The sequence below is a fragment of the Fistularia commersonii genome, chromosome 28 (assembly GCF_037954325.1).
Source record: "Fistularia commersonii isolate RoL2024-O1a breed Wild chromosome 28, RoL_Fcom_v1.0, whole genome shotgun sequence".
Taxonomy (NCBI): Eukaryota; Metazoa; Chordata; class Actinopteri; order Syngnathiformes; family Fistulariidae; genus Fistularia; species Fistularia commersonii.
Window position 1 is genome coordinate 11,581,774 of NC_141311.1, and position 15,684 is coordinate 11,597,457.

The 15,684-nt window shown below is 39.6% G+C and overlaps 3 protein-coding genes and 1 non-coding gene across 5 annotated transcripts; 2 read left to right on the forward strand and 2 right to left on the reverse strand.

Moving 5' to 3' along the window:
• The first annotated feature begins 1,045 nt into the window (after nucleotides 1-1,045).
• On the forward strand, nucleotides 1,046-5,115 carry chmp5a (charged multivesicular body protein 5a). Its single transcript, XM_086175753.1, has 8 exons — nucleotides 1,046-1,210; nucleotides 1,495-1,599; nucleotides 1,685-1,731; nucleotides 1,880-1,973; nucleotides 2,560-2,631; nucleotides 3,144-3,252; nucleotides 4,013-4,128; nucleotides 4,708-5,115. The coding sequence occupies exons 1-8, from the start codon at nucleotides 1,142-1,144 to the stop codon at nucleotides 4,756-4,758; spliced, it is 663 nt and encodes a 220-aa protein (XP_086031879.1). The 5' UTR covers nucleotides 1,046-1,141; the 3' UTR covers nucleotides 4,759-5,115.
• Nucleotides 5,116-7,127: 2,012 nt separating this feature from the next.
• trnar-ucu (transfer RNA arginine (anticodon UCU)) lies at nucleotides 7,128-7,219 on the reverse strand. The gene is given in 2 exon segments: nucleotides 7,128-7,163; nucleotides 7,183-7,219. It is a non-coding gene; the product is annotated as a tRNA-Arg (tRNA).
• A 289-nt stretch (nucleotides 7,220-7,508) lies between these two features.
• bag1 (BCL2 associated athanogene 1) lies at nucleotides 7,509-10,532 on the forward strand. Its single transcript, XM_086175945.1, has 7 exons — nucleotides 7,509-7,645; nucleotides 8,657-8,785; nucleotides 8,877-8,959; nucleotides 9,027-9,140; nucleotides 9,224-9,331; nucleotides 9,413-9,475; nucleotides 9,559-10,532. Exons 1-7 carry the CDS (start codon nucleotides 7,609-7,611, stop codon nucleotides 9,646-9,648), a joined length of 624 nt encoding a protein of 207 aa, XP_086032071.1. The 5' UTR covers nucleotides 7,509-7,608; the 3' UTR covers nucleotides 9,649-10,532.
• Nucleotides 10,533-11,642: 1,110 nt separating this feature from the next.
• Nucleotides 11,643-14,905, reverse strand: myl12.2 (myosin, light chain 12, genome duplicate 2). 2 transcript variants are annotated; one of them, XM_086175948.1, is made up of 4 exons: nucleotides 14,786-14,905; nucleotides 12,853-13,061; nucleotides 12,622-12,783; nucleotides 11,644-12,345 (listed from the first exon to the last, which is right to left on the reverse strand). In XM_086175948.1, exons 2-4 carry the CDS (start codon nucleotides 13,034-13,036, stop codon nucleotides 12,173-12,175), a joined length of 519 nt encoding a protein of 172 aa, XP_086032074.1. In that variant the 5' UTR covers nucleotides 13,037-13,061; nucleotides 14,786-14,905; the 3' UTR covers nucleotides 11,644-12,172. The 2 variants fall into 2 exon arrangements, with proteins under 2 accessions (XP_086032075.1, XP_086032074.1); XM_086175949.1 differs by lacking the exon at nucleotides 14,786-14,905 and having other exon boundaries at nucleotides 11,643-12,345; nucleotides 12,853-13,057.
• Between the last annotated feature and the right edge of the window lie 779 nt (nucleotides 14,906-15,684).

A 15,684-nucleotide genomic window follows, 5' to 3' on the forward strand; every position in this document is an offset into this window, starting at 1 on the left:
GCTGAAATTAGTGTCTTCTGCGGGGTGGCCGAACTCTCTCTTAGGGAGAATAGGGTGAGAAGTTCAGTCATTCGGGAGGAGCTCAGAGTAGAGCAGCTCCTCCTCTGCATAGAGAGGAGTCAGGTGAGGTGACTCGGGCATCAGGATTCCTCCTGGACACCTCCCGGGGGAGGTATTCCAGTCGTGTCCATCTGGGAGACCACAGGGAAGACCCAGGACACGCTGGAGAGACTATGTCTCCAGGCTGGCCCGGGAACGCCTTTGGCCCCCCCCAGAGGAGCTGGACCATGTGGTGGGTGGAGGTCTGGGCCTCACTGCTCAAATGACCCGACTCTGGATAAGCGGGGGAAGATGGATGGATGGATGGATGGATGGATGGATGGATGGATGGATGGTTAGCACATGTTATCACACAGTAAGATGGTTCCATGTTTTATTCGCACCAGGGCTTTCTATGATGAGTTTGCATATTCTCAAAGTGCATTTGTTTTTTTTTCTTAAAAACAATGCAAAAACATGCTGTAGGGTAATCTGACTCCAAATTATATGAATATGAGAGCAAATTACATGTCTCTAAATATGTTCTTGTGATTAACTGGGATGCTTCTTGTCTAGTGTGCAGCATGAACAGCATAGATAGCAAATTACTGAACTTAATTTAAGCAGAATGTCTACACCCATTACCACATTTACAAAGACCCAAATAAAGAAATTCCTACAGTGAGCAGGAAATCGATGAAATAAGGAAAAGATAAAAGGATTCTTTGACAAGAATTTTAAAAGGTAAAATACGCAATAGCATTCAGGTCTTCCGTTTCTTTGTTTTGCATTGTTCGATTTGAACATATGTACTTTGCTGCACTTTCTTCTATGACGGATGTGTATCAATGTACACTGATGAACGCAGTAACGGGACAATTGGCTTTTAATGAAACTGCAATCCCGGGACTCGTCACACGAAGGACAAAGATCTACGGCCCCTCATTGGCCACAACCATATCGGTAAACCAATCGGAACCATTTGCGTCCAGTCCGTTACTTCCGGGTGGCTTGTAAGAAGCCATTCTTCCACATTTGAGTATTTTGTTTCTCATTCTTGATTGAAAGAAAACGGGCTTCGTTTTCCGTAAACCTCTATAAAATGAACAGAATATTCGGACGTAGCAAACCGAAAACGCCTCCTCCAAATTTGTCGGACTGTATCGGCAATGTGAGTCCTGTCAGCCTCGGTTGTTATTGTTTCCATTTTTTGTGTGAACTAACAATACCGTTAGCTGGTGAACTGTGACAATTATCTCTCATAAGAGAATTCAATGCAGCACGTCTCCCTTTTCCTTGTTACTTAACCAAATCGAAAGTAGCTTATTCATTAAACAAGCTTAAATTATATCAACATGAGTTAAACTCGCACAAAATGAAGAGTGTATTTTTTTTTTTAGCTTTGTTTACCTCTTTAACATGTTAGCTGTCGTTAACCATCTTTTTCTCCCTCAGGTGGACGCGAGGGCAGAGTCCATTGACAAAAAGATTAGCAGACTTGATAGTGAATTGATGAAGTACAAGGATCAGATGAAGAAGATGAGGGATGGGCCCTCAAAGGTGGGACACAGCTTAGCTTATCCACTAAAGTGCACCAAATAACGTGTAAAATACATTAATTTTATTCGATCCCTTTCAAATGCAGAACATGGTAAAACAGAAGGCAATGAGAGTCCTGAAACAGAAGAGAATGTGAGTAATTTAGTACAAATAAACCCATCTGAGCGTTACGACCCGCTTGTAAAACAGTTGTAATTGTACTGCTATATCGCTGTTATACTAAATGCATAATGCAGAGATCTGTTATGTATGCAACGGGTAATGCATTGTTTTTACACAGGTATGAAGGTCAAAGGGAGCAGCTTGCTCAGCAGTCCTTTAACATGGAACAGGCAAACTATACTATTCAAACATTAAAGGACACTAAGACAACTGTAAGGACCATCAGATACACTTGATGTTGTGTTATGTTGTTGTGATGTAATCAATACTAAAATGTTGTTTGAAAAAGCTACATTTTTGTTTTGATTCTTTGCAAGTTTATAGAGGATTTTATCGTCTGAAAGGAGTGTCTGAGGCTGCTGGAGTAGTATTTTTCATGTTATCACTTGTCTTGATTGCTTATTGCCTTGAATGTTTGAGGAAAACATGTTATCTATAATAATAACCTATAAAATGATTATGAGACAAAGAAAAGCGGATATTTATAATTGTTTCCTTTTGTGATCACATGATAAATTCTACATGAAAAAATATTAAAATGATACATTTGTGAAGTTGATCCATACAGCACTATAGGGCATTAAGAACAGTAATGTGTGTTGACGTCATGGTCAGACAAGTCTTCTATTAGCATATTTGTAATTATGATTGTAATGTCGCTTTTGTAAGACATGTTTCAAATAAATAATTGTTCTTTAAACTAATGTTAGACTCAGTCAGTTTATATCTTAGGGGAATCAGGAATATTTACTTTTCTTCTTCCTCAACTGTACAAGTAACATGTATTATCTTTCTTAGGTGGAGGCCATGAAGATTGGAGCAAAGGAAATGAAAAGGGCTTACAAGGATGTAAAGCTTGACCAGATTGATGTATGATACTCACAGCCCCTCACATATCTCTGTTATTTTTCAGTAAATTGACTTACCTGGCTTGGCTGACTCCAGGGTTGTGCCCTTGACAGGATGCTGTTTATTCTTAATTTTAATGTCTCTGTGTTCATCAGGTTTTTTGCAGTGTTGCTTCAGTGTCAAGAGCTCCCAAAGTTCTTTTCAGACATGCATTTGATAGCAGATGTAATTCAAATTGATCCCTTTTTTGCTCATTTTTATGAGCAATTTTATGAGTAATTTGATCTGGTTGAATCCAGCAGTAGTTAGTAGTTTCTAATCAAAGGGGAAATAAACTTTTAAAGCTTAAAAAGTACCCAAACCTTCATCCCACATTTCAACTGAAAGAACATATGTATTGGCCTTTGGTGATTTTGTTTATCCATGTTCAAGTGTTGCTTTCTCTACACTTGGAATTACAGCAACTTCAACTGTACCAAGTAATGTGTATGTAAGTGTAATGTACTGACAGTGATGTGTATATGATCTTACAGGATTTACAGGATCAACTGGAGGACATGATGGAAGATGCTAATGAGGTACAAGAGGCCCTGAGTCGCAGCTATGGCACCCCAGACATAGACGAGGAGGACCTTGAAGCAGGTCAGTTTATATTATCATTCGTCTTCTTAAAGGTCTCTACATAAAGGGAGACTTCAAATGCAATAATATTGCCAGTTTGCCAGGCTCCCATAGTTCTGTTTCTGGCCAGAGTCAGGTTTTTCGATTTTTGGAATCGTTTTCCTTGCAAACTTTGTTAGCACATCTTTTAAGGCTAATTTCCATTTTGCACTCTATTTAGAGACTCTTAAGTTGATACTTCGCCTTAAGTTCAGTTTCTTTGAGTTCTATGTTTGATGACCTTCTCCCCACTGAGATATTCTCCTATTACTTTATTAAAGATTGTTTATTTGTTTATAACAAACTAGCCATGGACAAGGGCTATATACGGTACATGAGGACAAGTCACATCTCCCTGGTATTTAGAGGTATTGAACAAGATGTGTGTGATGGTTGCATAACCTTGAATCGTGTTGACCCATAAATTTGAGGTGAAACTTTTATGATGATTTTACATATAAAATGGAGAAATTAGCATTCCCTACGATTATAAATAATTAAATTATAATCATATTATAAATAATTATAAATAAAACCATTGAAAGGTGAGATAGACGAAAACAGAAGACAGAAGATAAATAACAGCCATATGCCATATGTAACGTCACAATCTCAAAATAAGAAGTTATTGGGTGAATTAACAGCCAGACTGGATTGTCACTTTGTCTCTTCAGGCACTAGCAGGCATTCATTTCCACTGAAAACTTCCAGTGTTACAGCGGCTGTCTGATTGTGATTTCAGAGCTGGATGCCCTGGGTGATGAGCTGCTTCTAGATGATGACAGCTCTTACTTGGATGAGGCCTCAGCAGCGCCGTCTATTCCAGAGGGAATCCCCAGTGACAGCAAAACAAACAAGGTAACCATATGCAGAGTGGGCCTCCTTGATCAGTTTACAGACTCATTCATGGGGATCCATGCTCTTATTTACTGTATTAAATCTCATCCCTTTTAAAGTAAAAGTCTTGCTTGATAAGAAATTTTCTACAATTATTATTAAGAGAGCATTTTCAGAAATATTTATGTTACACCATGTGGGAATAAGAATAAATCCAATTTCTTTAAGGTCTGTACTATATACAGTAGAGTATGTGGAAACACCAAATTGTGAATGGAGTGAGTCGAAAAAAATGCTTGAGGACAACAGTGGGAAGATGATTTTTTATTTAGTTATTAAAGGATAATTGGATTTCAAAGATTAATTAGAATCACTTTAGAGAGAATCCAATTATCTGAATGCCAACCCTTATAAAACTTCTGTGAAGAAGAATCAACGCCAACTGCAACTGGGCTGGTTGATAAAGCCAACTACTATCAGGCAGTCATTATAATTTCTATATTATTGGTGTTATGCGTAATATTTACTTACCAAATAATTGGTAAATGTAACACTGCTGGCATGGTTATGCTAATAAATGTTTCTGTCTTTTGCTTGTAGGATGGAGTTTTAGTGGATGAGTTTGGTCTCCCTCAGATTCCTGCCTCCTAAACAATGAAAGGATTTCAACTACTGCTCTTCAAATGTAAACACTTTTCTATGTAGGTTGACATTGAAACGTACAAACCTGCTTGACCTGAGAACACTTTAAACATGGTGTTGGGTTTATACTAAGCGTACAAGCATGTGCCATGTAACATACTGAATCTTTTTGTAAACCTTTTTTGTCTCTCCCCTCCTGTCTTAGATGGTCAGTATTGTGAAACAATAGTGGAGTTAATTTATTCTCATTTGTTATTTGGTTTTTGTGTCTTTCGTTGTTTACCATGCCCATGTTCCCTGATCACAAATTCAGGGGACGATTCATTATTATTTATTTTAATTAGCAAATAAAACATTTTACTTTAATCTAGAATAAATGATTTATTAGCATGGCCACAAACTTGGTATTCATACATATATATCGAGGATTAGGTTTACTTCACACCTAATAGGGCAACCTGGACACATCATCACTGATGTAACCTGGGGTCATCGGGTATTTCGGGTCCTTAACATCAGATACCCTCACCCAGGCAAACCAGCCAACGGTGATCAGTCCCCAGCTTGCGTCTAGGTAGCTTGTGTGGCCCACGACTCTCCCCTCTTGGTTCACAGTCATCTTGATGCCTTAACAGCGGCATCTGTGATGTTTTTGATGGCTTCTTGATGTGTAGTCCCCTTATTCCCAACACTCTGAGAGCCCTACAGAGTAAATAGCCTGCAAATCCTCTGCATCCAACCTCAATGGGGTTGCATCAAGTCTTTGCGCCATCATTCACCTGCCACCTCCTCACACTTGGCCCTCTATCTCTCAAATGCCTCCTCTATCTGGTCTTTCTAGGGCCAAGTCAACTCTAGCAGTACCACCTGCCTTGTTGATTCTGATATGAGGACCATATCTGGGCCGAGGGTGGTTTCTGTGATTGTATCTGGAAACTTAAGCTGCCTGCCCAGTTCCATCTTCAGCTGCCAGTCACTACCTGTGGTCAGGAGTCCCCCTGCTTGGCTTGGGTGATGCTATTTCTTTTCTCCAGTTTTAACAAAGGTAGTGGCTTGCCTGGCTGGCTGTTGTCTCTTCCTTAGAGAGGTCCCTGAGCTGATGGTATCTGCTGTCACCTTCAGCACTTGGTCGTAGCACCACCGCTAGCGCCCCTCAAACAGGGCTTTTGGGCTAAAACTTAGGATGTGCTTCAGTGATCCTCTCCTCTGGTACAGAAGGCATGCTGTTGTCTCTGCCACACAACCACAAAAGGGGTTGGATGGGCAGGGGAGGGCATCATTGACTGACTGGATCAAAAACTTTATCTGGAGCAGCTCTGCCTTCAAAAGCTCAGGCCAAGAGATCTTCCGGTCCAGTGCCTGCTCCCATCTAGTCCACGCCCCCTTTTGCATCTCGACAATCCTGCTTAAGCGGGCCTCCTTCACTCCTGCTCGAACTTCTTCCTGGACAAGCTGATGACTTTCCTTCCCCTATGCCTTGCTGAACTGAGGTCTTAGGTTGCTCCCAAGACTTGCCCAGCCTGACACAACCACTCCCACCAGAACAGTGCACACAGCTGTGCTTCAGCTTGGTCAACCATCTCCTGGGCTCTCCACTCCTGACCAGTTGACACTTATTTCCCAGCTACAGAGAGTTTGGTGGCTCTTGAGTCCCCATACCTGTATTGCACAGGTAACTATGAACGCCTCTGACAGATTACTGGCACCCGTATTGCACGAGTAACTATGAACACCTCTGATAGATTGCTGAAGGGAAGTGACTATTTGTTCTTTTTCCCATACAAGGCTACCAGGGATGGATGGACTAACCACCGGCGCAGATAGCCACTTACTTTCTCTTGAGACCCTTAATGGTGGCGATTGGGACATTGTAGACCAACATTGGAAAGAGGAGGTGTGGCAGAAGGCCATGCTGGTACATCCAGGCTTTAAACTTACATGGTAGCCCTGACTTGTCCACTAGCCAGCTTCCCAGTTCTTTGTTAGATGCTTTGAGCGCCACTGTATCCCTCTGTGTGCCATCCAAGAGCTTTCCCAGACTCTTTAGTGCGTTCTCTTAGATTGCTCTAAGACCTTGAAGAACCCACCTGCAGCCTGGAACACAGCGTTGTGTTTGCAGATGATGACTGCCGGAAAAAAAGAAAAAGACTGAATAACATGCCATCGTAAGTTTGATTCGCATGAGGGGACATGAAGTTATAAATGGAGTGAAAGAGGATACGAAGTTAGTTGGTTTGTAGGTGTGAGAGAACATGATACAAAGGAGAGGTTATTTTGCCGTTATTACCAAAATAATATTTGGTTTCGAGATTTGAATTGTTGAAATGTAATGTCCAGATAATCACAAAGAAATTCACCAAGTTGTGCCATGAAAAGTCCGACTCTGGTGGGACTCGAACCCACAACCTTTGAATCGCCCCTCAAGTGCTTGACTAGAAGTCCAATGCGCTATCCATTGCGCCACAGAGCCAGTTGGATCGTCCGGGGGGCGCACACAATATTAACTGACATCCAGCGACATGGCGTCTACGGTAATGTTTCTCTTGTAAACAGAACATACATAAAATGTGAGAAGGGCAAAAGAAAAAAGAACTTCATCCTGGAAGGTTCTACGTAGTTGACTGATGCATATTCCAAATTGTTGGAGTGTTGTGCATTTTCTTCAACGCCAACAAGTGCTACTCGAAGTTTTAACCCTCAAATTCAGATTTCCACTACCAGTAGAGTGCAGCAACAAGCCGACACTACATATTGTCTCCGTGAAAGTACTTCCTGCGTGACCCGGAAGTTGTTCGCAATTAGCCAGAGCCGCTTTGTTATTTCCATTGTCATTACCTGGAAGCGACCTGGAAATACATAATGTCATCGCAAGCGATAACCGTGACAGTTGCAAACGGTAATATAATGACCTTTCAATAATCTATCCATTCTGGGGAGATAGTTAATGAAGCATTGCTGTGTTAGCTAGAGACGGCTACCTAACGTAGCCGTCGACAAGCATTTGTCAGTCTCCTATAATGTTGCTGTAAAGTTATTAATTTATTACGTGCATACAATTTTAAAATCGTATCGTGAGTATTTGATTGTGTTAATCGTGGCTCTAATTGTCTCTCTATTTTTTATAGTGTTATATTTTGTAAGATTGTATTTTAATTACACTGGAAAGGTACATGGGTGGAAGGCGAGATGTTTGATGATTTGAAATACACTTTAGGTCGTTCAAATTTAGTTTGTTTATTATAATCACTATTTTTTTCACGAAACACACTTTAATGAATAGTAAAGTGCCTAATTTTTTAGGTCTATGTGTGTGTCTTGGGTTTTTGGGGAGACACATGTAATGGACTGCAATTACATGAGCATATCAGAATTACTGTTCGACTTGAAAGTGTAGAATATTCCAAGGACACTAAAGGATTCATGATTCTAATAACAGTGTTTATTAGAACATTGCAAGTCTATACAAATGCATTTTATCACAAATTGTAATCCATATAGTATTTGATAAAAACTGGAATAACACATTCCCTCTTATTAAATGAAGCTAATAAAACACATAAGTTGTCACTGGAAGGACAAACCCTTTTAACAGTTTTAAAGTTGCATTCTTTTGCTGGGGGATTGATAGAGAATTCTAGATACATTCAAGATTCAAGATTAAAAGTGTTTGTTGTCACATGTACAGTGTAGAAACATGTTTCCCTGTACATTGAAATTCCTACTTTGCTGTCTGCAGTGCATTTTTATATGTGCTGTTAGGAAGTCTGTAAACATTATATAAATACGATAATAGATATGAATATGAACCATCATTCATGAACTGCATTCAAGAAAATGTGAGATTGACTTAAAGGGCCATGTTTGTCAAAATATTCATAGTAGTTTCAGCTGTAACACTTATCTCCAGGATCAAATAAACACAGCATCACAGTAACGGGCCAGGATGATGGCAAATCTCCGACTGTCAAAGACCTGGCTGATGCTCTCACTCAGGTTACTGGAGTCCCATCAGCCTCCCAGAAACTCATTTTTAAAGGTAGATTTGTTTTCCCTCCAGTCTTTTACAGTTTAGAATTGTTAACAGACTACATTGACTTAACTTTGATGCATCTTTTTTTGCATCTTAGGGAAATCATTGAAGGACATGGAGGAAAGTCTATCCAGCTGTGGGATAAAAGATGGCTGCAAACTCATGATGATTGGAAAACGGGTAAAACTGTACAATCTGCAATATTTTTTGTGTTTGTTATCAAATATTAAAACTAGGCTTCATACAGAACAGTCCTGAAGAAGAAGCCGAACTTAAAAAGCTGAAAGACATTGAAAAATCTGTGGAACTGACAGCGAAAAAACTGGAGAAGGTGGATGGGGAGCTGACTGGACTTAAAAATGTAGGCTATAATCCTAGTTCTTAAAAAGAGAAGGATTTTTCGATAAATGTTCATATAATACCCATTCGTCCGTTTTACTTTAGGGCTTTTTAGCCAAAGACCTCCAGGCTGATGCCCTGAGTAAACTGGATCACCGAGTGAAAGTGGCAGCTGAGCAGTTTATGAAGATCCTGGAGCAAATAGATGCTCTGGTAATGTATTTTTGTAAATGTTTTGCACAACATTTGCAATAGTTTTTTAACAACATGGTTTATCTAATTCTGTTTTAATAGACTGTCCCAGAAAATTTTAATGATTGCAGAATGAAGAAAAAAGGACTTGTGAAGACAGTGCAGGTTTGTTTTTTGTTTCTTGTGATTTGACCAACCGCTGCAAATAAAATACAACAGTGTTAAGTGTTTTCAATTTCTGTCTATAGGATTTCCTGGCTAAGTGTGACAAGATTGAGGCCTGCATATCAGACCACCTATCAAAGATTCAGACAAAAAACCTTGCCCTGGCAGACTGAGGATATCTCTTATACATCATTTACTACGCATTGCTCTGTGAGCAACTGCAGTTTACAGAAAGCTTCGTCTGTGGAGCAAATCCTTGTCTATTTATTATCAGAGTGGTGTTTATAAGATAACTATGTGAATAGAACGAGATAACAGTGACACTCGGTTAAAATGAAATGTGGGCATCAAGACTCATATGAGAACCTTTTCGTGATGGAATTACAGACACAGTGAATTGAATTTTAACATTTGCTAAGTAGAACAGCTACTCTCAGCATAAATAATGTACAAAATATATTTATCCTGTGTCAAAATCATCATGCTGCTACACAGAACCTGTTTTCCTCGTAAGGTTGCAACATCTGATTGTTTGAATGGACATGTGACAAACTGAATATTGTAATTATGAAACACACTTCTGCAAGTTTTACTCATAATCACCCAATGTAACAATTCAGAAATTTGCCTTTATTTAAACACAACAATAGAGGTCAGACGACCCTCTGGTTAGATAGGATTAAGATAAGAACTCTGTAGGCAAGTCACAGTCTTTTATGCCAGTCTCGGTATATAATTCTTTTACTGATGTCACATTTTGACATGATAATAAAGGATAGCATGTATCACATAACACTTGGTTACCATCATTACCTGACTGTTGAGTGGTGTGGCGTAGGGGGTTAGGGTGGTTGTCATGAGAAGTGAACATTCCTGATTCCGTTCCCAGTTCCTCCTATTCTGTTTAAGTGTTGTTGAGCAAGACACTGAGCCCCTAACTGCTCCTCTGGTGCAGTTTCGTAGCTGCCTTTTTCTCATGGTTCCTCCATGATGGGTTAAATGCAGTGGTCAAATTTCACTGATGTTGCGCTCTATGTATGAATGTATGTGACAATAAAGGCATTTCTTCTTCCTCTAGTGCTGTAGCACACCAGCTCTTAAAATAGGGGCCTCAAACATTAGCTGCCGTCCTCTCAGTTAAGTTCAAAGAGGCTACAATAATTATATAATCATAATTATAAGCACAATAGCTGTACTGTCCCAAACATCCACTTTCAAATTAAATCTGCATATCATTTACAATTTAAAGCTACATTTTTCTAAGGTAATTAGTAATCGATATAAAAAGGTTGATTAGTCAAAGAATACAAAGCCATTAGCTCCCTAGGGCACATGATAACATTTGAAATACACTTTTAATTTACATACCTAGAGAGCACATCAGTTACAAACTGAAAACTTCTCATGAATACTTTTAAAGGTAGCCCTATAAGTCATCAGAAAAGCAAAAGAACTAAAAATTAAATACGGGAAAATTGAAAAGGAATTACCTGAAAATGTAAAGAAAAATCAGTGAAGTATGAAGAAATGGCCCAGAAACCATGGGGTGGCGGGGGCGGATAATGGGGGGGCAGATAATTACCACAAAACCAAAACTGTTTTAATGTGAGGAAACCACCCATGGCAACATGGATTTTGCACTTCCGCATTGCAGCAAGAGGGTTCATGGTTCGTTTTGACAGGGGGCCTTTCTATGTGGAGTTTGCAGTTCTCTGTCTCTGCAGAGGTTTCCTGAGTTTCCTCTGTTACCCCCATGATACAAAAAACATGCGGTAGATGGATACCCAAAATACCTAGGTGTGTGAAGGAGAGTGAATGGTTATATGTCTATATTTGTGGCCCTGCTATCGACTGGAGACTGGTCTAAGGTGTATCCTACCTTTCGCCCAGTGACGGCTTGGATAGAGACCAGCCCTCATGTGCTATTTAACTTATTCATTTGAATATAAAACCAGGGATTTTGTGTCTTAATTGAATGCCCATTTTACTTTCTAACTGCAATGGGAGAAGGTTAATCTGTTTCTGAACCCCACATGAAGCTGTGATCTCTACTTTGGAAATACTATACATTACCAAAGTCATAAATAGTTTTAGGATATTAGGAGATACTTAAATAATTAACCAGAGCTCTTTTTAATTTAAAAATTGTAAACATATGAATACGAAATATTCTGGATTTTTTTTACAATGGATTTATTGAGCACATAATTCTTAAAAGTCGTCACAGTTAACAGAAAGAATATAAATCTGTAACATCGTGTGTAACAATCTTCAGTCTACAATAAGCCTTTATTGACTCCACGCAATGATCTTGTGATTGTCAGTGAAATATGAATACATATACTGGATTTGCATTGACTTCTTACCACGATTACGGATTTTCCTTTGTCTTGAGACAAAGCTTTGCTGACTTCTTTTTTGTTTATACTTTAATTTTTCATTATACACAAAAATTCACTTAAATTCAGAAACAGTCAGTCATACATTCCATATTACAGTTTATTTCCCAATAAATTCACCATGGTCTTCATACATCTACTAGTTTATACAGAACCTCAGTGATTTATCGCAGTTGTGCAAATGAGCTTTGAAAGTACAATTAAAGACTGATCCATAGACCAATGAGCAGCTTAAACAAATAACCGGGTGCTTCAGACCATATGGCATTACAAAACTGCGACAGTGAGGCCTCAATCACTAATCGTCCTTGTCCTTTGCACCGTGCTTTAGGATGCGTGTGAATGCTACATAGTTGAAGTTGCCTTTCTTGTCAATTGGAGCCTCACGGAAGAGTTCATCCACCTCCTCATCTGTAAACCTGTCACCCATTGTGGTGAGCAGCTCACGTAGGTACTCCTCCTGGATCACTCCTGAGGCAAGAAGAGAAGCAGCATGATGACAGGATTTCCTCTTTCTGATTTCTAGGTAATTTCTCAATATTTCAAAAGGTAATCAGTCCAAATTAGTTTTCTATTCTTAATTGTGTGGATGCCAATTTTCCCTCGGACACATTTCAAGGAATTCTTAAAAAAGGCCAGGTTAAAGAGTAATTTGTAGATTGGCAGAGGAAAAGATAATGGGAATAGGATAATTTTTTTTTTTTAATTAGAAGCTTCACATCTATCCAGTGAAGCAGTGAAACTCACCAGTCCCCTCCTCATCAAAGCAGGCGAATGCATTGCGGATTACATCTTCAGGATCTGTGCCGTTGAGCTTTTCCCCAAACATAGTCAAAAACATCGTGAAATTGATTGGCCCAGGGGCTTCATTCATCATCGCCTCCAGGTAATCATCGGTAGGGTTTTTACCTGGAGAGAGGAATATGTAAATACCAAGCTTTGTGCTGTTACTACTGCCACTGTCTTATGTAAATGTACCTAATGAAGCTAACATGTCATGAAGGTCTTCTTTGTCAATAAAACCATCCCTGTTCTGGTCAATCATGTTGAAGGCCTCCTTGAACTCCTGGATTTGAGACTGGTCAAACATGGCAAATACATTGGAGGTTGCGCGCTGTGGACGCTTCTTGGTGTTCTTTCCCTTGGCCCTTTTGCTTGACATCTTGGCAGCTAGGTGTTCCTTCCTCCTGTAAGACACGATGATTCAAATGTAATTACTCTTGTTTGTTCTGCAAAAGCAAGATAGAAAAACAAATATAAAGAAGTTTGACTGAAAGGAAAACATTTTTTTTCCCTCAAGTAGTCTCATTGACATTAACATCACAGTAAAAGCCCAGAGAAAAAGATCTTAACTTATGCTGAGTTTTATAGATAGTAGTAATGAGTATAGAAAGAACTGCACACAGCTGAAAATGCACACCAGTTTGTATGACCAAGACAAGAACATTAGTTTGTCTTACATAAAATTAAAAAAAACCACACCCTGGGCTAACTTTGAACTGATGTGCAGCGTTTATGTGTGCTGATCCTCCTTGCAAAGCTACAGCAAATGTTTCCATGAAATTCTTGCCTCAGTGTCTTCAGTTTTTCAGTGTGTTGAGAAACAATAATTCCAATCACTATAAAAATAAGATGAAATAAAATTTGAACTAGCTGAGGTATTGCCAGCTCCCTCTGGTAGAAAATATTTGCAATGACTAAGAAACAGGAAACCTGAAGAAAAATGGTTAATGCATGATTCATATATTTTTCTAATGAGTAATATAAGATAGATCAGGGCTTGATGTGAGGTTGGAGATTTGATTATGGTGAATTCATGAGGCATACTATAATACTAGTATTTCAGAATTAAGCAGGGGTATCACAGACAGAGCTGATAATTTGATTCAGCCTTTATATCCTCCTGATCACATTGGTATATGTAATTTGCTGTCAAAAACTCAGCCATCCCCTAAGGGTATTCAATGGATCTGACCGTTGTCTGAGCCTACCTTCCTTATGTAAAACATTGGTGGGATATAGGGAGAACTAAGGGCTGTATCTGACAATGGTCTGTTTATCACTTGTTTAAAGGCTTGACTGTAAGCAAACATATTCGCAGGTACAGAAAACATCAAACTGGTGACAGACAATGAAGAGCAAACAGGCCAGAAGCAGTAACTTGTGTACTTTTTCAGTATGTCCTGTAATGTGAATTCAGACTTCTTCTTCTCCTTCTTCTTCTTCTTTTCCACCTTTTGTCCATTCCCTTCAGGGGTCGCCACAGTAAATCAACCTTCTCCATCCAACCCTATTCTCTGTATCCTCCTCTCTCACACCAACTACCTTCATGACCTCTCTCACTACGTCCAGAAATCTTCTCTTTGGTCTTCCTCACGACCTCCTGCCTGGCTGCTCCAATTCCAGCATCCGTCTACTACTAGATTCACTATCCCTCCTCTGTACATGACCGAACCATCTCAGTCTGGTTTCTTAACCTTCTCTCCAAAACACCTAACATGTACTGTTCCTCTGATAGACTCATTCCTGCTCATCCATCCTCGTCACTCCCAAAGAGAACCTTAGCATCTTCATCTCTTTAATGAGAATTCAGACGAATGAGTGAAATTGGGTCTTGTCGGTCTCACATAGGCAGAAATGGTTTAGTTTAATAATTCAACACAAAACTAATTCTGTAAAGGCAGTGATATATATTACACCATTTACTGAAGACGAATCGAAACAAGGATCCGATGAACTATCGCTAGCCCTTCCTTGCATTGCCTCTACCTACCTTAGCATATTAGCATGGTGCTGACCCACATACCTAGTTTACCCGCTAACTCTTCCCAAGCCATGAGTTTACAAGACAGGCATTCAGGATCTTGTGGGTTATCCTAAGGTACCGATAATAACATGAGAAATGACCAACCTTGGAACTTCAGGTGTTACTTGAACACAGCCGCACAATCAAAGATATTAAATGCAACCTCAAGCTGATGTGGAACCATCGATGTTTTATTTCCTCTTTCCTGGACGAACCAATCAGAGCCGACAAGGACCGAGCCAAGTCTCTGGAATGATCTATGAGTGTGCTAAGTAGCTAATTTTTTTCCATAGAAACAATATCTATATATTTGAATATATATATGAATTGTGTTTTTCATTGTATTCATAATGTCAACTTCATATGTCAAGTTTAAGCGACTCAGCTCTCATTTTGCATTCTTTACTTAATGTACATGCATTTCAAGCACGGGCAAGACTCCGGTTTTAAGGACATATGTTGGCGGTTCCGTACTTTTACCAGCAGGTCGCAGCAAATACAAAGGAAGTTTAGATGGCGTTTTACGGCTGAAGGGTTCAATGGAGAGCGTTTTTCAATTCCCAAATGTTCTTTTTAGATACCGCTTTCGGGCGCATCACTGGAGTAATGCGCCCGAAAGCGGTATCTTAAAAGATATAGCATCTATGCAAGTAGAATCTAATTGTATTGTGATCACAATATGCACTGCATAACGAAACAGGGGGGTTCCAAAGATACGCATTGTCATGAGTGATGGCTGGTGATACGTGTAAATTACATTTATGTTCAATGACAACCTTCCACAAAGGTCGGGCTTCAGGAAACTATTATTGCGATCATGGAACTCTCAAAGAAAGCTCCCCCCTTTGTTCTACTGATAGTTTACATTCACCTTAAGGCCACAACCTACATTTCCAACACGTCTGCAAAGCCAGCAAGCAAGCCAGCAAGCAGAGGCTCCTCAACCATCCTCATGGTCTAAATTTAAAGTTGCCCCAGCCTTAAAAGGTCCTGACGGTGTCTTG